The sequence below is a fragment of the Myotis daubentonii genome, chromosome 8 (genome assembly GCF_963259705.1).
Source record: "Myotis daubentonii chromosome 8, mMyoDau2.1, whole genome shotgun sequence".
NCBI classification, from domain to species: Eukaryota; Metazoa; Chordata; class Mammalia; order Chiroptera; family Vespertilionidae; genus Myotis; species Myotis daubentonii.
The window spans coordinates 18520566-18548337 of record NC_081847.1 but is presented as its reverse complement, the minus strand read 5'-3'; the positions used below and the strand labels follow the sequence as shown (position 1 = coordinate 18548337).

Below are 27772 nucleotides of genomic sequence, written 5' to 3'. Positions count from 1 at the left end.
ACATCAATGATGAGAGAGAATCATTGATTGGCTGCCTCCTGCACGGCCACCACTGGGGATCGAGCCCACAACCCAGGCATGTGCCCTTGACCGTAATCGAACCTGGGATTCTTAAGTCTGCAGGCCGGCCCTCTGTTCACTGAGCCAAACCAGCGAGGGCATGGCCAGGGCATTCTTTATTCAAGGAACAAAAAAAAAAAGGCCACAGTTGGGGAAGCGTCACTCTGGTTGTATGAGGCCTCTTGAGCATGACTTTTCATGATAAAGGCAAACACTGATTTTGCACACATCGTGTCCTAGCCTCAGGCCCAAGCTCTTCCATGCATGGTCTTACTTACATTTCCTCTTGTTACTATCCCTGTGATGCAGGTGAGAAACTGATCCACTGGGAGGCTAAGCAGCTTGCTCAAGGCCTCAGAGTTAGGGGCTGGGCCTGTTCTATTTTCCAGCCTGAGCCTTGGTTGACTTTAAGTGTTGGACCCTATAGGCTCATCTGAGAAGCCTTTCTGATTCCCTTCGTATCCCCCAAGACAGGGACTCTGACCCTTCCCTGGTCTCAGGGCCAGAACCTCTCATGGTTTGCGTGCAGTACTACGTCACCATCACCATCTGCCCATTTGTTCTTCACACTAGACCACAGGGTTCATGAGTGTCAGGCTGCCTGTGCCTTTGAGCTGGGTTTTCAGTCGCTAGCACAGGGCCTGGCACAGTTGCTGGGAGTGAAAAGTGGTGAGTGATTCTTAAATGTGAACTTGATCTCATACACTCTCTTTGCTCCGAAATGGTGGGTGGGAGCAAGAGTTCTTGGCGGTTCTCAGTTTCTGAGGACTCATACTAACTTTACTCTGTGGGCCCAACTTTTTTCTTAATTTTCGATTTATCAGAAGTGGTATGTAAGTAACCCTCCCTACGTGTCAAAAACAGGTTGTTCCCTACTCTAAGAATCATCAGCAGTGTTTAGGCTCAGCGCTTAACAGAGGTCCTTGGATGGATGGAGTTGACGTTCTGATTATTCTATGACAACATCTCTCAAAGCGTATTCTTGGTTTTCTTTATAAATGTAAGTCAGCCTTTGGGGGTTAATCAGTCACAATTGAGTGGGTTTTGGTGTTAAAACAGAAAATTGGGAATAGAACACACAGAGGGGCTCTTTTTGGGGCAGCCTGTGGCCAGTTTGACAGTGCATTTTCTGGAAACAGGATCATTCTGCTGCCTCAGTGGGGTAAGGAGGGAACGTGAGGCAGGGGGAGATGGGTGGCCCCCAGCTCTGGGCAGTCCCATCTTGTGAGGAGTGAGGTGTCTCCTCATTTCTCTGCCCTGAGGAGCCGTCTGTAGGTTGACTGTCCTTTTGACCCCACAGTGAGGGAGCAGGACCTCCTTTCTACCTTATACTCTGTGGGCCTGTGGGCCAGTTATAGGGATGTTTATGAGATTGTTTTGAGGGATCCTCCTAAGCTTTCTTTTTCTTTATATTTAAATTGTTTAAAAATTATGAAACATGGAAAATGGATACCTGTGTACTCACGACCCAGTTGGTCATATTTATTTCAGATCTCTCTCAAATCCCACCACCTTCTACCTTCTCTTCCATATGAATGCTGTTACTATCCTGTGTTTGCATTTGTCTTTCCTGCCCATGTTTTTTGGACACACGCACGCACACACACACACATGGATATATACATCCATAAATAATGTAACTTGTATTGATGTTTAGAAGAAGTATGTAAATGATATAATGATGCATCTTTCTTAAAAGTTCCTTTCTAAAGATTGCATTATGTTTTTGAGATTTGCCATGTTGACAGATGTGGCTGCCTTACAGTATTCCATTGAGGAATGAGGTAGTGTTTATGCATTCATTCCCCCACCGAGGAGACCGTTAGATTGGCCCACTTCTTTCTTTTATAAACACTGCCAAAATGAACCTTTGAGTATTTCCATTTGTTTAGGAGTTTCTAGAGTAGTCTCACCAAAGAATTAAAGGTTGTAGGCTTTGTTCACCTTGAACTTTACTGCGTACAGCACCAAAATGCCCTCCAAGTGCTTATACCAGTTTACTCTCCTGCCATTTTTCAGTCCTTTAACCCACATTTCCCCCACCCTTCATGTTACCAGGTCCTTTCATTCTTGCCAAGTCTGTAGGGTGTGAGGTGGTACCCCTGCTGTTTATTTTGTATTTACCTCACCACTGGGGGGGTGGACCATCCCTGCTCCCCAGGCTTCTGATTACACTGAGATAGGTGTGATTTATAGATGGGTAATCTGGGGTCTCCATCTCTTGAAACTGCTTGAATTGCTCTTTCAGATGGCAAGTTTGGTGCCTACATGCAAGTCCACATTCAGAACGATGGGCCCGTGACCATAGAACTGGAATCTCCAGCTCCTGGCGCTGCTACCTCCGACCCAAAGCAGGTAAATCTGGCATTGGGATCTGTTCCCTGGGTGCCTGTAACATCTTTTGGCTTCAACTTAGTCCCTGGAGCAGTTCTCAATCTGTGGTGGACACAACACTTCATTGCACAATTTATTTTAATACATCCCTTCTCATCTGCTCACACCTGCCCCCATAGTGCTGTGGCAGGCAGGGACTGCACTTCTGCCTTGCCTCCTCCTGACTTTGGATTCCAGAGAAAATGACTTTGGATTACAGAGAACCATTCTTTCTGTTCTCTGGCGAGGTGCTTTTTCACCCACATGCCACTGGGTGGCAGCAGAGTAGCAGCACAACTCCCCTTGGCTCTGGATTGGCAGGTTCGCCCATTCAGAATGGCTACCTGGAGTGGGTTTTATTCCAGGTGTAAGCAGATGTGTCAGCCAAGGTTCTTTGTAAAATCTCATGTTTCTAAAGCAATATCTGACCTGGATTTGCTGCCAACTCTGTAAGCTTTCAGACAATATTAAAATTAAACTTGAGAAAGGAGCTCTGTTGATCGTCTTTGTAACGTGTGGTTCTCTCATAGATGCTCAGCACTTCTAAAGGCTTTAATTAACACACACACTTAATAGCCTTCCAGACAGGGGAGCGGGCAGGCAGAGGAGTGAGAACTGAAGGGACATTCCTGTTATTGCCTCCCTCCCTTGCTAAGAGGCTGGGAAGCAGAATGATGCAGTAGATGCGGGGAAGCATTATATAAACTTAAAGCTCTGTGACCTGTTCAAAGTTATAATTTTCACAGGGAACATCACCTTTCTCTTTCGTTACTGATTCTTGTCTTGACAGAGAAGCAGGAACATGTCTGATGCAGCAGTGCTAGACTTCAGAGGTGATAATTGAGGTCCCTGGAATTACCGATAACATTAAAGAAATCACAACACATCCACAAGAAAATTTAAACTTTTTATACTGAAATAATTTGAGACAGAAAATTGAAAAAGGATTCAGAGTTCTCATAAACCCTTTACCCAGATTCCCTGAATTTTGCTGTCTTTCATAGTCATAGTACACTGATCAAAACATTGAAATTAATATTAGTACAATACTCTTAACTACACGACAAACCTTATTTGAATTTCACTAGGTTTCCCCAATGTCCTTTTTCTGTTTCAGGATAATCTCACATTGTATCCAAGTAGTCTTCTCCAGTCTGTGACAATCCCTCTGTCTTTCCTTTTCTCTCACGGCCTTGACACTTTTCAAGACTACTGGTCTGCTGTTTTGAGGCATGTTCCTCAGTTTGGGTTTCCTGCGATGCATTGAGATTTTGTACTTTGACAGGAATAGCAAATAGCACAGAAGTGATCTTGTGCCCTTTTTAGTGTATCATAGGAGGTACATGATATTGAATTGTCTTATTACAGGCGATGTGAACCTTGATTCCTTGGTTAAGGTGAAGTCTGCCAGATTTTTCCACTCTACAATGAATTTCAACCTCTCTCCCTTCGTCTGTCCTCTTGCTTGTTCATAGCAGTTGACTCTGTTTCTGTTTCACGGAGAAAGGAGCTATTGGTTGGCACTGACCCTGCCTCTCCATTCCCTCTTCCTGCCCTGGCACCTGAGCTGTCTTTCGTGGTGCTGAGGCCAGCACCCCCCCGCCCTGGACTGGTGCATAATTTGTGAGGCTCAGTGCAAAATGAAACTGAGGCAGCCCCTTGTTTAAAAATTTTAAGGAACCTGAAGTTGGTGACAGCAGAGCATTAAACAAGGGTGGTGCCCTTCTGAATGGGGGCCTGCCTGTGATTGCACAGGTTGTGCACCTGTGGAGCCAGATTAACGAGGGCTATGGAGCCCTTCTCACCCTTCCCGCCCGCCCCTTCTACCTTCTTGGCAGCCAGTTTGTCTCTCTCACTCATTTGTGTCTTTTTAAAAAATATGTTTTTATTGATTTCAGAGAGGAAGGGAGAGGGAGAGAGATAGAAACATCAGTGATGAGAGAGAATCATTGATCGGCTGCCTCCTGCATGCCCCCCACTGAGGATTGAGCCCGAAACCCAGGCATGTGCCCTGACCCGGAATCAAACCATGACCTCCAGGTTCATGGGCTGACGTTCAACCACTGGGCCACACCGGCCAGGCTCACTCATTTGTCTTATTCCCATTGGCTTAAAATTTTTTTTTAAGGAATATATTTTTATTGATTTCAGAGAGGAAGGGAGAGGGAGAGAGATAGAAACATCAATGATGAGAGAGAATCATTGATCGGCTGCCTCCTGCAAGCCCCACACTGGGGATTGAGCCCGCAACCCAGGCATGTGCCCTTGACCAGAATCGAACCTGGGACCCTTCAGTCCGCAGGCCAATGCTCTATCCACTGAGCCAAACCCACTAGGGCCCATTGATTTTTAAATATTCCCAGGGATCTCCAATTGAGAAGTACCTCCATTATCTTCCTTCTTGCTGCCTCTTCAGTGTACTACTCTCATCTGCAGAGACTCTCACTGAGTTCCCCAGCGGCCTGCATGTTGCTTTGTTTCATGACTGTGGACTTGAAGGCCCACCTGACTCAACCACTTAGCAGCTCTTGTCACTGTTGCCCTCTTGCCCCTGGAAACTGTCTTGGCTCTTGTTTCCCAGGATACTGCTCTCTCGCAGTTTTCCTCCTGCCTCTGGTGGCTCCTCTGGTTTTATTTTTTCATTATTCTGTAGTTTTGATGGATTGTTCTACTTTAATTGTATTTGAATAAAAAATGTAGTCAAGTTTTTGTTCATTCTAAGTATTTTTCTAGAAGTGGTAGTGTATGGTAATACTTCATATCTTTAGGATCTTCAACCTTCTTTCCACTAGTGCCTCTTCTTTTCATCTCCTCCCCTCCCCTTTATTAATCCTCACCAGAGGATATGTTTTTAATTGACTTAAAAGAGAGAGGAAGAGAGAGAAACATCTCTTGGTTTTCTGCAACCTAGGTATGTGTCCTGAGTGGAAATGAGACCCGTAACCTTTTGGTGTGCAGGACAATGCTCCAAACCAGCTGAGCCGCCCAGCGGGGGCTCTTTTCTTCTTTAAAACAAAAGCAAATAGGCACAAATTTTTAAACCTCCAAGGCATGCTAACCTAACCTATTAGGATAAGAAAATCTTTTATTAGTTATTTCTAAATCTTTTAGAAGCCTTTTTCTCAGTTGTCCTGTGTGAGTTTCAATTATTTATACAAGTTAGCTGACCCTGAAGTCTCAGACCCTGGAAAACTGCGCAGATGTCTGTCCTCCGGCTGTCCAGTAGGTGGCGACGAGTAGGCACGGAAGGGGCCCATGTGACAGTGGCTGCTGGCCTTACCGATGGCCTTTCCCTGCCTTTCCATTCTCAATAAGAAGGGACTCCCTTTGGGCAGAGAGCTAATTTGTTTATTTTTATGTTGGTAGGAAGACTGCACCCAAATTATTATTTTTTAAATTTTTATTATTGATTAAGGCAGCGGTTCTCAACCTGTGGGTCGCAACCCCTTTGGTGGTAGAACGACCCTTTCACAGGGGTCGCCTAAGACCACCCTGCATATCAGATATTTACATGACGATTCATAACAGTAGCAACATTACAGTTATGAAGTAGCAACGAAAATAATTTTATGGTTGGGTCACAACATGAGGAACTGTATTTAAAGGGCCGTAAAGTTGAGAACCACTGGTTAAGGTGTTACATATGTGTCCTTATCGCCCCATTGGTCCCCCCCCTCCACTCATGCCCTCACCCCCCTGGTGTCTGTGTCCACTGGTTAGGCTTATATGCATGCATACAAGCTCTCTGGTTGATCTCTCCCCCTTACTCCCACCCTCCCCTACCTTCCCTCTGAGGTTTGACGGTCTGATCGATGCTTCTCTGTCTCTGGATCTGTTTTTGTCCATCAGCCAAATTCTTTTTAGTGATAGGTTGACAAGCATTTCTATCAACTGAGCTTTTAATTCTACGTGTTTTATTTTCCCATATGATTCAGCTACTGTAGTAGTGAAAACTGCATACATTACAAAGGAATGATTCCTTTGACAGGTTTTTAAATGTAGGTTCTTTAAACCACTGAACAAATGAACAATGTGTGTGTGTATATATACATCAAGTGTCTTTTTTTGTATACAATGGTGTGGTGGGCACTGTGAGGCAGAGAAAGACGTGAGGCCACATAATCCCTGCTCTTTTATTTATATATATATATATATATATATATATATATATATATATATATATATATATATATATATTTTTTTTTTATTGAATTCAGAGAGGGAGAGAGAGGGAGAGAGAGATAGAAACATCAATGGTGAGAGAGAATCATTGGTCGGCTGCCCCTACTGGGGATCGAGCCCACAACCTGGGCATGTGCCCTCGACTGGAATCGAACCTGGGACCCTTCAGTCCACAGGCTGATGCTCTAGCCACTGAGCCAAACCAGCTAGGGCATCCCTGCTCTTAGGGGTAGGTTTAGGGCAACATAAACTTGGAAGGTTAGTAACAGTGAAAGAGGTAAAGAACGGTATATGTCAGTTTAGGACATGCCACAGCCCATCATGTCAGGCTTTTCTTAAAGCTGAGGCCGGAGTGCCCAGCCCTCTGTGGCTCTCTGTTACCTGCTTTACAGCCAGCAGTTCCTCACTCTCTTACGCTTTACCTAATCTTGCTTCCCTCTGTTCTAAGAACAGGTTGAGCTCTTTCCTACCTCTGGGCTCTGGGCTCAATGTCAGTGTCTCCTCCTCAGAGGAGGTCCTCTGACCCCCTTGATTCCAGTGAGCCCCTGCCGGCTACTCTGTCACGCTGCTCTGATGATTTATGTCATAGCACTTAGCACCATCTGTTATCTGCTTGTTTCCACGCTCCTCATCTGTCCACACCCTCCTACCATTTAAGCTTCCTGAGTCTTGTCCACTGCTGTGCCCACCCCAGGAGGTGAGCCCGGGTGTAGTTGGTTTTGGAATCATGTGTCATGGGCCTGTGAACTGTGACATCTGTGAATGTCCTGCTTTCTGAGCAGGCTGGTGCCACTGCTGTCGCCACTGAGCTGGAGAGGCCTCCGGGGACTGGAGGTGTTAGCTGACCTTTCAGGATGCAAGGAGAGCAGGCATCTCAGTTGCTGTTTCCAAGCTTGTGCTGCAAATAGGGATAGGTCGTTGTTTGTACGAGTCCCAGGGCTCTATTCTGGGTGAGGCAGTTACTGCTGTGAAGACCGGACTGGTGAAGGTGACTAGTTGTTTGCCTGCCTTAGCCAGGTCTGTTTTTGGAGCTGGCACGGAAGCCTCTGCCGTTTTGCCATGGCTGCATCACACTGTCCAGAGCACTTACAGGCTGCTGTGTAGTCCCATCATGCGCCCTGACAGTGAGAAGTCAGAGGAAGAGATTACATTCTTACTCTGAAGGACATACTTCTAAAGGGAATAGGGAGTGGAAGCGGTAGCAGAACCACCAGACAGAAGCTATTCTCCCTGTTGCATTTTAAAAAAATATATTTTTATTGATTTCAGAGAGGAAGGGAGAGGGAGAGAGAGAGATAGAAACATCAATGATGAAGGAGAATCATTGATTGGCTGCCTCCTGCATGCCCCCTACTGGGGATCGAGCCCATAATCCTGGCATATGCCCTTGACTAGAATCGAACCCAGGACCCTTCAGTCCCCAGGCTGACACTCTATCCACTAAGCCAAACCAGCTAGGGCTGCATTTTTATGGAAGAATGTGATCCTGATAGGCACATCCTGATTATTACTTAGAAAAGATTGCTGAATGTGAATTCTTCTGTGGGTGACTAGATATTGGGAGATTTCAATACCCTGGTCAGCCATTCCTGACAGTAGAAACTTTTTCTTGCTCTTATTTTAATCTTAAATGCTTTCTCTTTAGTTGGGGGCGGGGGTTTGCCTGGTCTCACATGGGTGGGGTTGCATGTGTAGGGGAGCAGATGGGGGTTTTCCTGGGCAGAGGGGCATTTATAAGTGAAGGGCTCTTCCTGGAGCCCAGGACCCACCTAGTTTATAGTGTTGCCATTAATAATTTATATTCTCATTTATTTAATGGAATTGTAAGACTCCCTAAATTGAAATGCTGGAAGGAGATGAAGAAATAAACTTTCAGATACTCTTTGAATTAGCTCATGTGGTTGTTGATAAATCACTGGGGTAAGCTGACCAGTGAAAAATGGTACCCGGTTTCTAATTTTATGATTCTCGGAATATCGCCATCACTCTTATACTCCTCTCTATACACTTATCTTATCATCAGCATTCATCATTATGCCTGGAAACTGGAATGTCCAGATCGAGACATTCATGGTTTTTGTAGGACTGGGAAGAAAGAAGTAGAGTAGAGAGTGAAGTGGGGAAAAGAACTCCTTTTGATTTCATTTATTTGTTCTTCCAGTGACAGGGGCAGCCTTTTCAGTGATACTTGCTGTGGAATCCAGACTAGGACACAGGTGGCAGCCCTGTCGCAGGTGCACAAAGATGGGCTCACAGTTCCTATACATTTCAGTTTGAGGGACAAATCTAATGAGTAGTATTCTGAATATAAGTAAGAATTATGTTGATGCCCTTAAGTTTGCATTTTTTTAAATTTTTTTTATTGATTAAGGTATTACATATATGTCCTTATCCCCACGTTAAAGTTTGCATTTCTTTTAAAAAAAACTTTAAAAAATATATTTTTACTGATTTCAGAGAGGAAAGGAGATGGAGAGAGAAAAAAACATCAATGATGAGAGAGAATCACTGATCTGCTGGGGATCAAGCTCACAACCCCAGGCGTATGCCCTGACTGGGAATTGGATCATGACCTCCTGGTTCATAGGTTGAGGCTCAACCAATGAGTCATGCCGCTGGGCTACATTTCTTCATAGAAGAACCTTTATTTAATGTAGGTTTCCCTTTTTTAATTTTGTTTTTAGAGTTGAACTCCAAATGCTAGGTCCTTAATTTCTGTTGGTTTCAACTCAGTTTTTGCGTGGCCTGAGCCAGCTTGCCACAAGAGTGTGCTTCTGAGTCTGGTTGCCAAAATGATACTGAGATCCTGTCATTTATTCTGATGATTAGTTCATTTTGTTGCATTGATTTATTGAACACACATTGATTGAGGGTCCAGTTTGTTTGTACTGAAGTGTCACTAAAACAAAAGTGGATTAGCAAGAGCTTCTTCGTGACAGAATTTTTGTTCTTGTTCTTGTTCATCTTTGTCACAGTGTCATGCTGGGCATGGCGGTGACCCTGAGTCCTGGGTCCTCACCTGCTGCACACAGGGCTTCCTAGCACAGCAGGGCTAGCACCTGCCAGACCTCTTGGGCTGTGGGGATCAGCCCTGGTTTTTCTTCAGTGTGAACACCCACTTTCCTGAGTTAGGAAACAGCACAGCCCTCTTCAGAGAGGATTGGGTGTGCAGGCAGGTTGGCTCCTGACCTCCCTCAGCCCTGACGTCTGCCCACCAGCAGCCAGAATGTGGATCCTGCCAGTGCGGGTACCTGTCCGGGGCATGCATATCTGGCTGGCAGGAAAGATTGGGATCCTTGTAGACTTTTGTAGATGTTTCTGAGCAGGCTGGCTTTTCCTAGTTGGGGAAGTGTAATGGATCGCTTTTATTTCAGCATTTTAATTTGTTTCCATATAGACAGTTGTCCCAGCTGGTACACCATAGAATTAAAAAGAAGCCTTTCCAGGAGATACGTGTGTGCCTGTGCCTCTCTGCCTGGGGACCCACTGATGGATTGACCACTTGATTGACCTTCATCTGACCTTCTAAATCCATAGCATACATTACCAAAATTGCAAACGTTTAAGTTTGTTCCCTGCTATTGGAATATGGCTGACAAATTAAAAACTGATATGATCTCCTCTTCTACCTTTGACACCTAAAACATTTCTAATCTCCAACTAGAGCAAAACACCTGTTTTGCTTTTAACAATGCTCTCAGGGCACTAATGGGTTAATGCATTTAAGGGCTTTATTTATTTGTTTCTGAGTATGTGTTTTGGGAAGATTCTAAGTTATTTTAATTTTCTAATCTCTTTTGTGAATGTGTTGAAAAAGTTGGTCTCTAAGAGAGGGAAACTTCTTACCTTACTGACTTGACCTGCTGAAGATTAACTAGCATCTTATTTTATTCCCAGAGGAGGGAGGTAAAGTTTATCCTCTGTGGATTTGTACATTGAACACAGCAATAATTTAATTAGACAGACTCAAGGCTTAAATTTGGGATTCTCAGCTTTTTAGCTTGTTTAGTAGGTGCTTTCTAGCCTCAGGCAAACATAAAAGAATGTTGTGTAGGTCAGTGGTGTTTTGTAGGAAGCCTTGTCCAAACATTTGTTTTACTAACATGGAGAGGGAAGAATGATCCGAAGTGAAAGAAATAAAAAATGAAGCTCTTCCTGTAAGTTTTTCAAAAGGACTGCCAGTAGATAAAACACTCAACTGCACAGAAGTATTCTGCCAACATACCCTAGTTTAGGTGCAGGCTGACTGAAAGGGCTTTATCTTTTGTAATAAGTTGGTATCTAAGAGAAGGTAAGGATGGGTAAGTGGGGTGTGAATTCGGTCAAGTGGACTTTTAGGGGATTACGAACAGCTCTGGGCTTGTCCTCCAAGTTTTTTGTGTATCTGTGTGTGAGTGCCCTTTTCTGGAAGGGTCTAGGACTCTCATCTGATTCTTGGAGGGCCCCCAAAAAGTGGAGGTGCTGGTGGTTTGGGACTGTTGTGTGCAGGGATTTCGTACTCACTCTCCACCAGATTCACTCAGGAAGTGTTCATGGTCCTCAGAGGGCTGTTTGAGGAGCCCTGGCTTCAAGCCACTAAGGGTGTATATTAAAATGTAGCGAGTTGGCACTGGTCCCCTATCCCCAGGTTTTCTGAACCACAGTTCCTGGCATGTCTGGATGTGGAAGGCAGAAGAGTAGCCGATTTATGTTTTTAACCAGTTCTTCACGAGCTCGTCAAGTACACTGATGTTTGAGACCCATTGGACCTGAGGATATTGGAGATCGCCATTTTTATCTGCTCTAGGTGTTGGTCTCCTCCCTCTGCTCCCCCACTCTCAGCTGAAATGTCTAAAATACTTTATAATTTGTATTACTGCAGCTGCCAGGAAGCAAGATGTCTCGGCTTGATTATTGAGGTCATATGTGAGGCTGTTCTTATTCATCAATGCCCCTTGGCCCCTTAACCACCACCCCCTGTACACACAGCAGCAATGAAAGTATTCCCAAAGCTTTCCCGATACAATTACAGATGTGTCAGGGAAAAGCTGGTAGAGCAACAACAGCTCAATACGCTAGTGACTGATGATGGGTCTCTGTGCTGAGTGACAGTGAGGCATGTGCTAGTGGAATAACTTGTTTCTTAAGAGAGATGAACCCACTGAGTGGTTCCCCAGTGGCAGGGTGAGATTTTAGTGGTATAGCCTTTTAAGATTTTTAGTTGAAAAGCTATTTATAAATCTCTTAGTTTTTTGGGTACCAGACATGGATGGAATACCCTACTCATTGGTCAACTTATTGATGGGACTAGAATGAAAACTCAGGATGATCAACACTTAAGTCTTTGTTTGGAGAATTGCAATTTAATGAAATGTATAAATGTCACGGCTTCATGGGCAGCTGGCTAAGCATTTACATTTAAACACACATCAGACATTGTTCAGGGTTCATATTTTATCGTTCGTTTCTAAATCTAAGTGTTTGGAGCTTGTCAGAGGGAAAACTAAATTTCTTTTTGGAAGAATATGTTTCCTGGTGCTCATTGAACTTGGAAATTTTGGAAAGTAATTGTCAGATGGGCGGTAGCAGCTCCTGAACAGAGCAGAAATCCAGGGCTGGAGGAGGTGGTTGTGCCTGGACGCCGTGTGCCTTTGGCCGGTGGCAGGCATGGCAGGCCAAGGGTCTCACAATTGCTACCTGCCTTATTCCATCATCTTAGTCATTCTTGTCGATCTGAAATGCAGAATAGCACTCCTATGAAGATTCTTTACATAGTGTTTTACTTTGACTATCTTCCATAAAATGTGAAGTTAATTTCTTTTTCTACTTTTTAATCGTGAAAGTGAATCCCGAAAGCCTCAATTCCTGTGGAATGGAAAGATGAGCTTGTGGCCTTGCTTCCATTTTCCACTCCTCCTACTCAGCTGGGAACATGCTGCCCACAGAACATGCCCAGCAGTGGCTCTACTCTGAGTCCCTGCACAGTTGGACTGCAGAGGGAGGGCACAGGCTGTTATTAAATCCTGGTGTCACTGTTGGGTCATGGAATCTTGGGCAGATAAGTACATTTTCTATAAAGTTTCATTTCAAAATCCAGACTAGATCTGGCTTTATGCTCTGTGTTTTCTTTTTTGTTCGTTTTTTTCATGTTGTCCCTTTGCCTCCTTCACTTTCTCCTGGGAAGAGTCATGCAAGTAATGTGTTAACTTGGAAATGCTAGTTTAGAAATCTTTTTTATTCATAAATTTTTATAGTAGTCCTGGGTAGAAAGGTATTTTTATAGAGACAGTTCTTTTACTGTCTTTTATTTTTCTCATGAGTCCATAAAATAACATTTTTATATCAAGTTTTTGTTATATATAATAGGTAAAATCAATATCCATTAAAAATTAGAAATTTGCCCTAACCGGTTTGGCTCAGTGGATAGAGCATCAGCCTGCAGACTGAAGGGTCCGGTCAAGGACATGTACCTTGGTTACAGGCACATCCCCAGTAGGGTGCAGGAGGCAGCGGATCAATGTTTCTCTCTCATTGATGTTTCTAACTCTCTCTCCCTCTCCCTTCCTCTCTGTAAAAAATCAATAAAATATATTTTAAAAACTTAGAAATTTAAGATACATTAAAGATGCTTTTAATTATAATCTCTCATTCTCAGAGGCAACACCATTAATAAGTTTTATGTATTATTTTCCAGACTTATTAAAAAATGTTTACCCACATTTACACATACTCATAGAAAATACATGGTATCTCTGGGAGTATGTATATCATAAAATTACAAAAATTGTAGTAAAATATACATTAAATAAAACCACTTTAACCATTAAAAATATTTTTTTATTGATTTTAGAGAGGAAGGAAGAGAGGTAGAGAGATAGAAACATTGATGATGACAGAGAAACATCGATTGGCTGCCTCCTGCACACCCCCTACTGGGGATCCAGCCTGCAACCTGGGCACATGCCCTGACTGGGAATTGAGTCAGTGACCTCTGGGTTCACGAGTTGATGCTCAACCACTGAGCCACACCGGTTGGGTAACCATTTTGCAATTTTTAAGTTTATAACTCAGTGGCATTAGGACATGTTGTTGTGTATCCTCACCACCATCCATGTCCAGAACTTTCTAATTTTCCTAAATTGATATTCTATTCATTAAACATCAATTCTCTATTCCCCTCTTTCCAGCTTGTCTCTGTGAATTTGATTACTTTAGGTATCTCAAATAAATATAATCATATACTATTTGTCCTTTTGTGTCTGGCTTATTTCACTTAGCATAATGTTTTCAGAGTTCATCTGTGTTGTAGAATGTATCACAATTTCATTCCTTTTTAAGTCTGAATAATATTTCATTGTATGTATAAACCACATTTTGTTTAACAGTTCATCTGTTGATGGACCTTTGGGTAGTTTCCAATTTTGGTTGTTGTGAATAATGATGCTGTGAACATTGGTGTACAAATATCTGTCCAAGTCCCTGCCTTCAGTTATTTTGTGGAATTGCTGGATCATATTCACAATTCTTTGTTTAAATTTTTGACTAATTGCCCTATTATTTTCCACTATGGCCACACCATTTGCATTCCTACCCTCAATGCATAGGGTTCTCATTTCCCAACATCCTTGCCAACACTTGACTTTTCTGTTTTTTATAATAGCCATCCCAATGGACTTTTTTCCTGAACCAGTTGAGAAAAAGTTGCATACTTGATGCCTCACCACCCCTAAAAACATTAATGCATATTTCCTGCAAACAAATGCATTTCTTTTTTTAAAATCTATTTTTATTGATTTCAGAGAGGAAGGGAGAGGGGAGAAAGAGATAGAAACATCAATGATGAGAGAGAATCATTGATTGGCTGCCTCCTGCATGCCCCCTACTGGGGTTTGAACCTGCAACCCTGCATGTGCCCTTGACCGGAATCGAACCTGGGACCCTTTAGTCCACAGTCCGACACTCTATCTGCTGAGCCAAACCAGCCAGGGCACAAATGCATTTCTTACAAAACACCAAAATACTTATTAAAAGTAGAAAATATCATTGGCATTTTAATACTATTCAATCTTCAGGCCCTATTCATGTTTTAGCAGTTTCCCCAGTAACTAGTCTTTTATAGTAGTTCAGAATCAGGTGTTACATTTAATTGTCTTTAGTTTCCTTCATTCTAGATAAGTTCTCAGACTTTCCTTTGACTTCATGACCATGGCCCTGTGGAAGAGTACAGGCCAGTTATTTTGAAAAATGTTCCCCAATTTGGGTTTCTTAGCCATTAGATTGAGTGTGTGTGTATATGTGTGTGTGTGTGTGTGTGTGTGTGTATACATACCTAAGTGTATGTGTGCACATGTTCTTGACCTAAATGGTACTGTATTGCATATGCCGTTCATTTTTTTAAATAATATGTTTTTATTGATTTCAGAGAGGAAGGGAGAGGGAGAGATAGAAACATCAATGATGAGAGAGAGTCATTGATCGGCTGCCTGCACTCCCCACACTGGGGATTGAGCCCACAACCCTGGGCATGTGCCCTTGACCAGAATTGAACCCGGGACCTTTCATTCCGCAGGTCAGCATCTATCCACTGAGCCAAGCTGGCTAGAGCTATATCCTGTTCTGAAACATTTTTTCCCCCTACCTAACAATGTCATTTGTTTTGTTATGTCTATAGCTAGTTTATTCATTTTACCTGCTAGATAAGATTCTGTCATATGAATATCCTATATTTTGTTTATATACTATAGTTGTTTTTTAAATGGATTTATGGAGTTGTCAATTTTTTGCTGTTACTAATGATGATGCCAAAATCACCCTTGTTTATATTTCTTTCTGTGGATGTAGATTTTCTAGGCAATAGACTTTTATTATTATTTAAAAAATTTGAGCCGAAACCGGTTTGACTCAGTGGATAGAGCGTCAGCCTGCGGACTGAAGGGTCCCAGGTTCGATTCCGGTCAAGGGCATGTACCTGGGTTGCGGGCACATCCCCAGTGGGAGATGTGCAGGAGGCAGCTGGTCGATGTTTCTCTCTCATCGATGTTTCTAACTATCTCTCTCCCTTCCTCTCTGTAAAAAAATCAATAAAATATATTAAAAAAAATTTGAAGTATTTCAAATATGCTAAAAGTATAGAGAATAATATAACAAACCCAACTTTAGTAAATGTTAATATTGGCTCTAGAATTTTTTAATTTGGTAAATAGTTGTTCCATAAAATAAATGGGAGTTTTACTGCAGCTTGTTGAAAGTTAGTTTCTTACTGAGTTAAATTATTGTTGATGAAATTGCCTCAAAAGTGTGTAGCTTTATTCAAGAGAGAGATATTTTGGGAAAACCACCAGATTTAAAAAACAGAAAATATTAGGCTTATCACTCAGATGTGAACAGTGAATAAAATACCAGGTAGACTCAGCCAAATTTTATTTTAGTCTTTCCTCATGCCTTTCTTAATACAACTTAATAAAATGAGACAGGAGGAGGAATCACAAAAGGTTAAGAATAATAGACCTGGAAGCCTTGCTCAGAAAATTGGTGTAGACTCATTTCTCATCACGGATCCATTCCTTGGCTCTGGTGTCAGGTGAGATGAGAAGTATGTTCAGGAGTTCCTTCCAAGACTATTTCAGTACCCAGGATAGATTTTTGTTTAAAACCTTTAAAAAAAAAATTGACTTCAGAGTGAAGAAGGGAGCGGGAGAGATAGAAAAATCAGTGATGAAAGAAAATCATTAATTGGCTGCTTCCTGCGAGCCCACACCCAGGCATGTGCCCTGACCCCGAATCAAACCTTGCCCTTCTGGTTCATAGGTCGACACTCAACCACTGAGCCACACCAGGTGGGCCCCAGGATAGACTTTTGATAAATCAGTTCTGTACCCATATGTGATATTAGGCCAATCAAGGGAAGAAGGAGGAAAGGAGACAGGTCAGAGCCCAGCTTACTTCACCATGCCATGGGAAACAGAATTCTCTAAAGATAAATAAACGTATAAATTCAGGACTTAAAGAGAAATGACACGAATAGGTGGCATCAGGAATTTTATTGGAGCTGCTCATTTCTTAACCTGAGGAAATGGAGTTACAGAGGAGGATCCTAATTCACATGCCTGCAGGGAGAGATCAGTGTGTCTCTGGATTACAGGGTCTTCATACCACTTGGAGGCCTCCGCCAGCAGCAAAGGAACATGGCCAGTTTGTCTTCTCGCCAGTCCAGGAAAACGTTATCCATTTTGAGCTTTGGAGACCTAGTCTCAATACCTACAAGTGAAGTCTCAGTGTTCCCGTTGCTGGTGTTTCATGGATTTTGCTTTCAATGCTTAATAGCATCCTCAGGAGAATTCCTCTTGGCTTGTCTATTGCTAGTAGAATAAAAGGAACCACAGGGATTTCTTAATATTCACGGCACTAGGATCCTGCTCCTGGCTGATATGGCATCTTTCAATTTTTGAATTATGCTGCCTGTGTCAGGGCTAAGGAGAAAGTCTGTGGCCTCCCGCCTGAAAGACAACAGCAATAACAGTAACCACACACAGGGACTAGTTTGGGTCTTTTATGGATTCGCTGTCCACAGTGTTTGAAGTACTATATATTTTATGGCTATAAGAATGGAATATCTGTATTTTAGCATACAGCAGAGTGCATGTAACTTGTTTCAGTACTCAGTTTAGGATTCTGGCATAGATAGTAATTGTGAGGGTTTTTTCCTGCTTCCTTCTAGGATGCAGAGTATTTGGCATTGGATGTGATGCCGTCTTGGGCCTCAGATTGTTGCTGTAGGTCTTGGAGGCCTGTAGGTGCCACTGTAATGAGTTTCAAGGCTCTGAGAGAGACCAAAGCAGAAATGAGCCCTCTCTAGACAAGGGTGAGAGCAGGACAGCCACATCAGACCTTCACCGTGTACTGTTTTTATGGCCATCAAGACCCGTGATAAGCTGGTAGCATTTTTTCTACAAGCGGCTTAAGTACCCATTGTAGAAGAAGAATGTTGTTTGAGCTTGTGCTGCAGGTGCACACTGGTGAGCTTGTGGTCAGCATCTCAGCATGGAGGGCAGGGTTGTTCCCAGGCCTCCTTGTAGCCTCATGTCCACCATTTACCCCATCTGCCTCTTTATTAAAGGCTGGGGCATACATAAAATGCAAAGTATAGCTTTTCCCTTCTTGATTTTCCTTCCTGAAGGCCCTTGAGGAGTGTGAAGGAAGAGAGGAGGAGTAGTCCAGAGCAGGCCTGGGAGCTGGGTGCCAGGGACCTCTGGCTTGCCTGCTACTAGGTGACTTTGGCCACAATGAGAGCCCCTCGGTTTTGGTGTTAGAAGGTTGGGCCAGATCATCCTTTAGGGCAGGGGTCCTCAAACTACGGCCCGCGGGCCACATGCAAATACAAATATTGTATTTTTTCCTGTTTTGTTTTTTTTACTTCAAAATAAGATATGTGCAGTATGCATAGGAATTTGTTCATAGTTTTTTTTTAAACTATAGTCCGGCCCTCCAACGGTCTGAGGGACAGTGAACTGGCCCCCTGTTTAAAAAGTTTGAGGACCCCTGCTTTAGGGTCTTTCTAGCTCTGGAAATCTGTGATTCTGTAGTGTTGATGGTTGGCCATTTGTAGGACCTCCTTCCTCATCTGTCCTCATTGGTTCTCTCTGTTGACACTGTTTTTCCTTAGGTCTTTATTCTCCTAAAGAAACCCACAACCCCAGGTAGTTTTTAAAGCTCCACTGGAGACTATTAGGAGCCATGCAGGCAGTGATCTCTGTACCTTGATGGAAATCAGATGGCAGCAGAGGAGGGCATGTTAATGAGCCATATGGGCCCGTTGTGCTTCAGGCTTTTCAGTCCTGACCTTCTGCCGCGAATCAGTTACATTTGGCTTTAACTTCAGCTCTGCAGAACAAAGTAAAGCCCTCAGAGTGGGGAAAAGGAATTCCTTTGCTCCTCTAATCAATCAGCCTAAAAGTCTCAAAGGCCAAGTATTTCAGAAATAACAAATGCAGATAACTTAACATTTGTAGTAAAAATCTTTATCTTCCAGATGTATTGGTGTTTTTATTGGCTTTGAGTAGGCTAATTTCTATACTTGATCCATAACTGTATATTTAAAAATTGAATCAGTTACCTCCCTTTGTTTCCTTTCCACAAGTATTTGTTGACCACTTTTCATGTGCCAGATTTTGTGTTAGTCATGCATACAAGAAGAGAAGTAAGGCATGGTTTCTTCAAAAGGCTGTACTTCAATGATATGGAAATCACACGGGGAGGGTTCTGAGGGGATATTATTGACCTGCTGCTGAGGGAGTGAGTGGAATGCATAGAGCCTTGGGTGGGGGGATGGTCATCAGAACAGGTGTCTAAGAGCAGATATCACACATCTGAGTTGAGTCTTGAAGGGTGAGGAAAAGTCGACTAGGTCTGAAAGCTTAGGACAGCAGCTGGCACATTCCTGGAAGAGTGTTAACGAGGGGAGGGAGGCTTGAACCTGCCTGGTGGGATAACAAGCAGTTGAGTCTGGTGGGACTAGAAGGTGCCAGTGGAGAGGAGGGCGATGAGCCTGGAGAGGCATGCAGATGATGGCAGTGTTCAGTGTCCTGCTAAGGAGCCTGGGGCTCGGTCCTTTGGCAATGGGCAGCCACTGTAGAGAATTCAGCAGGATGAGAAGGTTAGATTTGCTCATTAGCTATGACCCTCTTGTAGCAGGATGGCGGATAGATTGGACTGGGGAAGACAAGAGAGGCAGGGGGACAGACCTGAGAGGTCAGCACTGCACTGGGCTGCAGAGCGTGAACCAGATGGACAAGGGGTGACAAGGAGCCATAGAGAAGGGATTGATCAATTATAGAGGATGGGGATGGTCAAGAATGTGGCTTGGATTTCTGGTGGCGGACCAGGGTGGCAGTTTGCAACCATTTCATCTCATGGCACACATAAACTAATTACTGAAATTCCGAAGCACACCCAAAAATATATATTTTTTGCCAATCTGACAAAAAATAGGTATAATTTTGATTCATTCACACCAGATGGTTATTGTTGTGTTGGCTGTTGCTATTTTTTAAATCTGACAGTCTAAGCCTTGCAGTGGTTCTCAACCTTCCTAATGCCGCGACCCTTTAATACAGTTCCTCAAGTTGTGGTGACCCCCAACCACAAAATTATTTTCATTGCTACTTCATAACTGTAATTTTGCTACTGCTATGAATCGTAATGTAAATATCTGATATGCAGGATCTATTTTCAGGGGTTGTGACCCACAGGTTGAGAACCGCTGGAAGGGAAAAGAGATCAGTGCCTCTAACTAAGTAGTCAGGTATGCATGTTTTAAAAATTCTTGCAGCACATGGGTTGAAAATCTCTGGACTACGGGTTGGCAGGATCGTTATCCTAGATGGAGTCCACGTCAGGAACATTGCTTTTAAAAGGTCTTTTTTGTTTCTTGAATTACTGTGGGTCTTACAAGTTGCTCTGTTTGTACATCTATCTCATTTCTGGTGCTGTTAATTTTCCTCATGCCCAGTGGACCTGCTGTTTGATGACCACTTTGTTTACTGTAGGAAGATGGTGTAATTTTCTCATCTGATACAGTGGCAGGCTTTGCTGAAAGTGCCAACTGCAGGATCTGTAACTGTCTTTTCGTGTGTGTGTCTTGTACCTTGTAGCCTCAATCTAGGCCGCTATTTCTCCACCTTGGACACACATTAGAATCACTATAAAAACTCCCCATGCCTAGGCTCTACCCTAGATCCCTGACACCAGAGTCTCTGAGGGTGGGACCAGAGATTGATCCAGTCTGCAGCCAGGATTGGGACTGCAGGTGGAGGGACCAGGAGGACAGGCATTGTCCTGGCCCATTGCCTGGGTGGGAGTCTTTTGCCTAGGGCATCTACAGGTCTGGCTAGATCAGGGCTCAGTGCAAAATGAAATGACAAACCCTGTTCAAAAAGAAGGAAAAAATACCTTTAAATAAAGGTATTACAATGTAAAATTATTTCCTTTCTTCTGGGGTCCATCTCTGGACTAGTCATGGTACTTTTTACTTACTATTTAAAGCCATTCTAACCAAGGACAAAAATAAAATTTTAATTTTGAAGTTTATGGTCCTCTTTAAATTGTCCAGGGCCAGTTTTAACAAATTTAATTTATACGTAGTCACTAAAATTACACAATTTATATTTTGTGCCTTGTACATGCATATTTTGTTCTTACCAGGACAGTGGAAACGTTGAACAAAACTAATTTACCTATTTTTATTTTGCTTCTTGATAAAGGTACATTCTGGCAGCACTCTACCTTTGGTTTACAAATGAATAAAGAAGGACTGACAGGAAAGGAAAGAGATAGTTTTTGCTCTTTCTGCATTCAAAGCAAGCTCTGGTTCAATGCAAAGTGTGACCTCTTGGGGCTGTCAGCATCCATGCTTGCTCAGTCCTAGACATAAACACACTTATTTTATGCTTCCTTTGAGTGCCCTGAACTCCCCCACACCGTGGTCCACCGGAATTCAGAGTTCTCAGAATGCTGTGTGAATTCTGTGCTCTGAGAATGCCGTCCGTTAATCTGTGCTGAGAATGCCGTCTGTGAATTCTGTGCTCTGAGAATGCCGTCTGTGAATTCTGTGCTCTGAGAATGCCGTCTGTGAATCTGTGCTCTGAGAATGCCATCTGTGAATCTGTGCTGTGAGAATGCTGTCTGTGAATTCTGTGCTGTGAGAATGCCGTCTGTGAATCTGTGCTCTGAGAATGCCGTCTGTGAATCTGTGCTCTGAGAATGCCGTCTGTGAATCTGTGCTCTGGAGAATGCCGTCTGTGAATTCTGTGCTCTGAGAATGCCGTCCCGTTAATCTGTGCTCTGAGAATGCCGTCTGTGAATCTGTGCTCTGGAGAATGCTGTCTGTGAATTCTGTGCTCTGAGAATGCCGTCCGTTAATCTGTGCTGAGAATGCCGTCTGTGAATTCTGTCCTCTGAGAATGCGTCTGTGAATTCTGTGCTCTGAGAATGCCGTCTGTGAATTCTGTGCTCTGAGAATGCCGTCGGTGAATCTGTGCTCTGAGAATGCCATCTGTGAATCTGTGCTCTGAGAATGCCGTCTGTGAATTCTGTGCTCTGAGAATGCTGTCTGTGAATTCTGTGCTCTGAGAATCCTGTCTGTGAATTCTGTGCTCTGAGAATGCCGTCCGTTAATCTGTGCTGAGAATGCCGTCTGTGAATTCTGTGCTCTGAGAATGCCGTCTGTGAATTCTGTGCTCTGAGAATGCTGTCTGTGAATTCTGTGCTCTGAGAATGCCGTCCGTTAATCTGTGCTGAGAATGCCGTCTGTGAATTCTGTGCTCTGAGAATGCGTCTGTGAATTCCGTGCTCTGAGAATGCCGTCTGTGAATTCTGTGCTCTGAGAATGCTGTCGGTGAATGGGGCAGCAAGGAACGGCAATGGACATACATGTGTATATATCCTCTGCTGTGTGCATGCTTCTTTGTAGGACTTCACCCACAAAACACATATTCAAAGATGAAAGTATTAAGAATTTCAAGATGACGGTAGCAGAACATTAAACCAAGTGCAGACCCTTTGATCCAGAGGCCTTGTGTACCTGCTCAGGTCACCTGCCCATGAAGTCAGCCCTGCCATCCTCTGTCATATTGCAGTCTGTTCCTCTTCCGCCTCTCCCCAATATCCCACACTCCCAGCCGCCTATCCTGGCCACCTTTCTTCATAATGGAGCCTGTCCACCCTCCCTGTACTTCTGACCTCCCTATCCCAATCACCTAAATCATCTCTGCTATGTACTCCCCTACTTTGCTACACTTCTTACTACTTTTGTAAGACATTACAACTGTATGTATTGGTTATTTCCTTTTAAAAATTGTCTATTTCCCTGCTAGGATATAAGTTCCCCACAGGCAGGGATGCCTTAGCCTGTGGTCGGCAAACTGTGGCTCGCGAGCCACATGCGGCTCTTTGGCACCTTCAGTGTGGCTCTTCCACAAAATACCACGTGCGGGCGCGCATGTACAGTACGATTGAAACTTCGTGGCCCATGCGCAGAAGTCGGTATTTTGTGGAAGAGCCACACTGAAGGGGCCAAAGAGCCGCATGTGGCTCGCGAGCTGCGGTTTGCCGAGCCACAGTTTGCCGACCACTGCCTTAGACCAATGAAAGGAAGGCTGTAAGCAGTTCAGAATTGAATATGTGATATTTGCTAAGGATATCATATTATAAAGTAGGCATTACAGATTAATGGCAGATGAAAGCGTTTCTCAGTAAGCAGTAATTGGGTAACTGGTTGGCAATTATAGAAAACTAGGGGCCCGGTGCACGAAATTCGTGCACTGGGTGTGTGTGTGGGGAGGGAGTGTCCCTCAGCCCAGCCTGCCCCCTCTCACATACTGGGAGCCCTCAGGCGTTGACCCCCATCACCCTCCAATCGCAGGATCGGCCCCTTGCCCAGGCCTGACGCCTCTGACAGAGGCGTCAGGCCTGGGCAGGGGACCCTCATTTCCCCCCATCACTGGTTCTGCCCCCAGCCCAGGCCTGATGCCTCTGGCCCAGGCATCAGGCCTGGGCAGGGGACCCCCAGACCCCTCCGATTGCTGGCTCTGCCCCTTGCCCAGGCCTGATGCCTCAGCCAGAGGCGTAGACCCCCATCACCCTCTGATCACCTGATCGGCCACTTGCCCAGGCCTGACGCCTCTGCCAGAGGTGTCAGGCTTGGACAGGGGACCCCCATCTCCCCCCGATCACTGGCTCTGGCCCCCGCCCAGGCCTGAGGCCTCTGGCCCAGGAATCATGCCTGGGCAGGGGACCCCCATCTCCCTCTGATCGCTTGCTCCACCCCTCGCCCAAGCCTGACGCCTCTGACCCAGGCTTCAGGCCTGGGCAAGGGGACCATCATATCCCCCCAATCCCCGGCTCCGCCCCCCACCCAGGCCTGATGCCTCGGCCAGAGGAGTTGACCCTCATCACCCTCCGATCACCAATCACCGGATCGGCCCCTTGACCAGGCCTGAGGCCTCCGGCAGAGGTGTCAGGCCTGGGCAGGGGACCCCCAGCTCCCCACGGTTGCAGGCTCCGCCCCTGCCCAGGCCTAATGCCTCTGGCTGAGGCGTCCGGCCCGGGCAGCGGGGACCCGTAGCTGCAGCGGCCCCGCGATCGTGGGCTCTGCTTTAGGCCCAGGCAAGGGACCCCTAGCTCCTGGGACTGCCAGCTTTGACCGTGCCCAGCTCCCATCGCTGGCTCCACCCCTACTTCCTGCTATCACTGGCCAGGGCGGCAAAGGCGCCTGATTCTCCGATCATGGCTGGGGGGCAGGGCAAAGGCGGCCCCAGGGCCGCCTTTGCCCTGCCCCCCAGCTCTTAGCTCCCCCCTGGGTTTCCAATCACTGTCAGTGGCAGGGGGCTTCCTCCTGCTTTCCCTTTCGCCTCCCTGCATTGTGCCTACATATGCAAATTAACCGCCATCTTGTTGGCAGTTAACTGCCAATCATAGTTGGCAGTTAATTTGCATATAGCCCTGATTAGCCAATGAAAAGGGTATCGTCGTACGCCAATTACCATTTTTCTCTTTTATTAGTGTAGATTAGTCACTTCAGATCCTTACTTTATACCATACTTAAAGTAAATTCCAATGGAATTAAAGAGATAAATGTAATTCTAAAAAAACTCCTGGAGGGACTGGCCTTCCTAGATATCAAAGTGTATTACAACATGACAGTAATGAAAACCGATGGTGCTGGCAGAGCAAGAGAGAAACCTATTGGTAGACTAGATGAGAGACCTGAAAGAAAACTCGATTATTTATAAGAAGTTTGGTATATAATAAAGATAGCATTTTAGATCAATGGGAGAGAGGCAGATTTTCAAAAAAGGAGTTATCATAACTGGTTAGTTTTAAAAATTGAATACAATAGAGATATATGCACTTATGTGGAAAAACATTGTAGCTGTATTATTAGATGAAATAAGTCATCTCTAAAGCATACCAGTGGTATGACTCGTTACAGAAAAACAAAGACTATCTGTTGATGTGTAACCTGTTTATCTGCTTACCACTTTCATACGGGTCCTCTGCCTCTAGTAACTTTCGGAAAAGAGAGGATTTATCTTAAACCCCTCATGACTGGTCCCCTTGAGAGCTGCCTCACTGCGTCTTTGGCCCTGTTGGTGGGGCTCAGCTGCCTGTGCTCCTGGCTAGCGCTGGAACTCCTGGGTCCCAGTTTTAGGGAGAGCCCTGGGCAGCCAGCTCCACTCTGAGACAGGCCAGTGCAATTTTTTTTTCTAAAGCAGCGGTTCTCAACCTGTGGGATGCGACCCCTTTGGCTGTCGAATGACCCTTTCACAGGGGTCGCCTAAGACCATCCTGCATATCAGATATTTACATGACGATTCATAACAGTAGCAGCATTAAAGTTATGAAGTAGCAACGAAAATAATTTTATGGTTTGGTCACAACATGAGGAACTGTATTTAAAGGACCAGAAGGTTGAGAACCACTCTTCTAAAGGGTGAACTGAGCATCGAGACTTCTCGAAGTTCCCCAGATGATTCCAACATTCAGCTAATGCTGAGAACCAACTGTTCTAGTTTGATCTGGTAAGAATTCCTCCTCTTGGGGCATAACACGGGATCTCGGATAAGAATGCCACTCCAAAGGGACAGGGCACAGGGCTCACTAGATTCCTATAGTTCAGGGGTGGGCAAACTTTTTGACTCGAGGGCCACAATGGGTTCTTAAACTGGACCGGAGGGCCGGAACAAAAGCATGGATGGAGTGTTTGTGTGAACTAATATAAATTCAAAGTAAACATCATTACATAAAAGGGTACGGTCTTTTTTTTTTTAGTTTTATTCATTTCAAATGGGCCGGATCCCGCCCGCGGGCCGTAGTTTGCCCACGGCTGGTATAGTTGGATAGGGATGGAGATGCATCTGCAGCATTTCTAACCAGCCCATTTATTAAAGTGTCCCACTGTCTTCCAGGGTTTGCTGTCTAAGGGATGGGAGGTGGGGCTTTTAGCCACTGGTTCCTGCCTCCACTGGCTGGGCAGGCAGGAAGGCTCCCATGGCTTCCGAGATGGCCCTGAGATAAAAGAACCACAGTGCTTTCTTGCGGGGTCCAGGTTGTCAGCTGAGTTGGGAGTGTGCATGGTACTTACTATTTGCAGCAGCTGGCGCTGACATTAGAGGTGGGCCAAGGGGATAGCATGCGGGCACTCAAAAGGGTCTGCATTTAAGTCTTGGCATATCCTCATGCACCCCATCTTTAAAGTTAAGTGCCCTTTTAGGCATTTTTGGGGTTTCCCAATAAATATTACCTGAAAAATAATAGTTGTAAGAATAAAATATTCTTTGAAGCAGTGAGGGAAAAGCCCTATTTCTGTTTTATGTTTTCAGGTTGGTAGAGTAGCTCCTAGGAGGATTGAAAGTCAACCAGATCCTTAGGCAACACTTATCTCTGATTTGGGAATGGCAGGCTGAGACTAGCAAGGCCCATGCAGCTCTTGAAGCAAGTCAGGTGCAGCCAGGAGGCATCAGCAGGTGGCAAGGGTGAGGGACAAGGGGGGGCATGATTCCACGGACACGTGTGGTAACCTCCTGGTTCCAGTTTTGTGAAGTGTGTCCCGGGGCTGCTATCTTGTCTTGTGTGTAGTCTTGAAGGACGTGGGTCAGGGATGCCTGTGAAAAGGATCCCTGCCTGGTCCAACCTGTGTGGAGACCTGCATCTCACTTCCGAAAGAGCACTTTCACCTTCCTGTGTAGGCATCCCTCAGGTGTAAGGGACAGAATGGCATTGGGGGTCAGAGGACAGGTGCTCAGGAGCAGGTGTTGGCTGACTCACTTTAAAAAATACAGGAGTGGGCAAAAGTAGGTTTATGGTTGTGAGTATGTGAGACAGAGTTTATTCCTGTATAATTAATTAATTATTGTATTACTAGAGGCCCAGTGCACAAAAATACATGCACTTGGGCGGGGGGGCGTCCCACAGCCTGGCCTGCGCCCTCTCACAGTCTGGGAGCCCTCAGGGGATGTCCTACTGATGGCTTAGGCCTGCTCTCCACCAGCGGGCCTAAGCCGCAGTCTGGGCCCCCTCTGGGGAGGTGACTGGGTGGGCGATCAGGGGATGGTGCCGGCTGGCACGGCCTGCCCTCCCTCCCCCCATTACCCCTCGCTACTACTGGTTGCTGCCGCCTTCCCCTCCCCCCCCATCATCATCCCCTCCCTCTGCCCACTGGCAGGTGCCTTGGCTGGCCTGGTGCCACCTGCTTGCCAGCCCTGCCCTCCACCCACTGGTCGTTCCCCCGTTAGGTCAATTTGCATATTACGCTTTTATTATATAGGACTAGGGGCCCGGTGCACGAAATTTGTGCACTGGGTGTGTGTGTGTGTGTGGGGGGGGGAGTGTCCCTCAGCCCAGCCTGCCCCCTCTCACATACTGGGAGCCCTTAGGCGTTGACCCCCATCACCCTCCAATCGCAGGATCGGCCCCTTGCCCAGGCCTGACGCCTCTGACAGAGGTGTCAGGCTTGGACAGGGGACCCCCATCTCCCCCCGATCACTGGCTCTGACCCCCGCCCAGGCCTGAGGCCTCTAGCCCAGGAATCATGCCTGGGCAGGGGACCCCCATCTCCCTCTGATCGCTTGCTCCACCCCCCGCCCAAGCCTGACGCCTCTGACCCAAGCTTTAGGCCTGGGCAAGGGGACCATCATATCCCCCCAATCCCCGGCTCAGCCCCCCTCCCAGGCCCGATGCCTCGGCCAGAGGAGTTGACCCTCATCACCCTCCGATCACCAATCACCGGATCGGCCCCTTGACCAGGCCTGAGGCCTCTGGCAGAGGTGTCAGGCCTGGGCAGGGGACCCCCAGCTCCCCGCAGTTGCAGGCTCCGCCCCTGCCCAGGCCTAACGCCTCTGGCCGAGGCGTCCGGCCCGGGCAGCAGGGACCCACAGCTGCAGCGGCCCCGTGATCGTGGGCTCCGCTTTAGGCCCAGGCAAGGGACCCCTAGCTCCTGGGACTGCCAGCTTCGACCATGCCCAGCTCCCATCGCTGGCTCCACCCCTACTTCCTGCTATCACTGGCCAGGGCGGCAAAGGCACCTGATTCTCCGATCATGGCTGGGGGGCAGGGCAAAGGCGGCCCCAGGGCCGCCTTTGCCCTGCCCCCCAGCTCTTAGCTCCCCCCTGGGTTTCCGATCACT

The 27772-nt window shown here is 45.6% G+C and overlaps 1 protein-coding gene across 3 annotated transcripts in view; it reads left to right on the top strand.

Moving 5' to 3' along the window:
- DTD1 (D-aminoacyl-tRNA deacylase 1) overlaps positions 1–27772 on the top strand; it is a 164876-nt gene that overhangs the window by 35025 nt on the left and 102079 nt on the right. For 2 of the 3 annotated variants that reach the window (XM_059705442.1, XM_059705443.1), the window contains exon 4: positions 2309–2415. In XM_059705442.1, coding sequence (XP_059561425.1) covers positions 2309–2415 — 107 coding nt within the window. Of the gene's footprint in view, positions 1–2308; positions 2416–10012; positions 10055–27772 lie in introns of those variants that run through there. The other variant, XM_059705444.1, reaches the window with a different exon arrangement.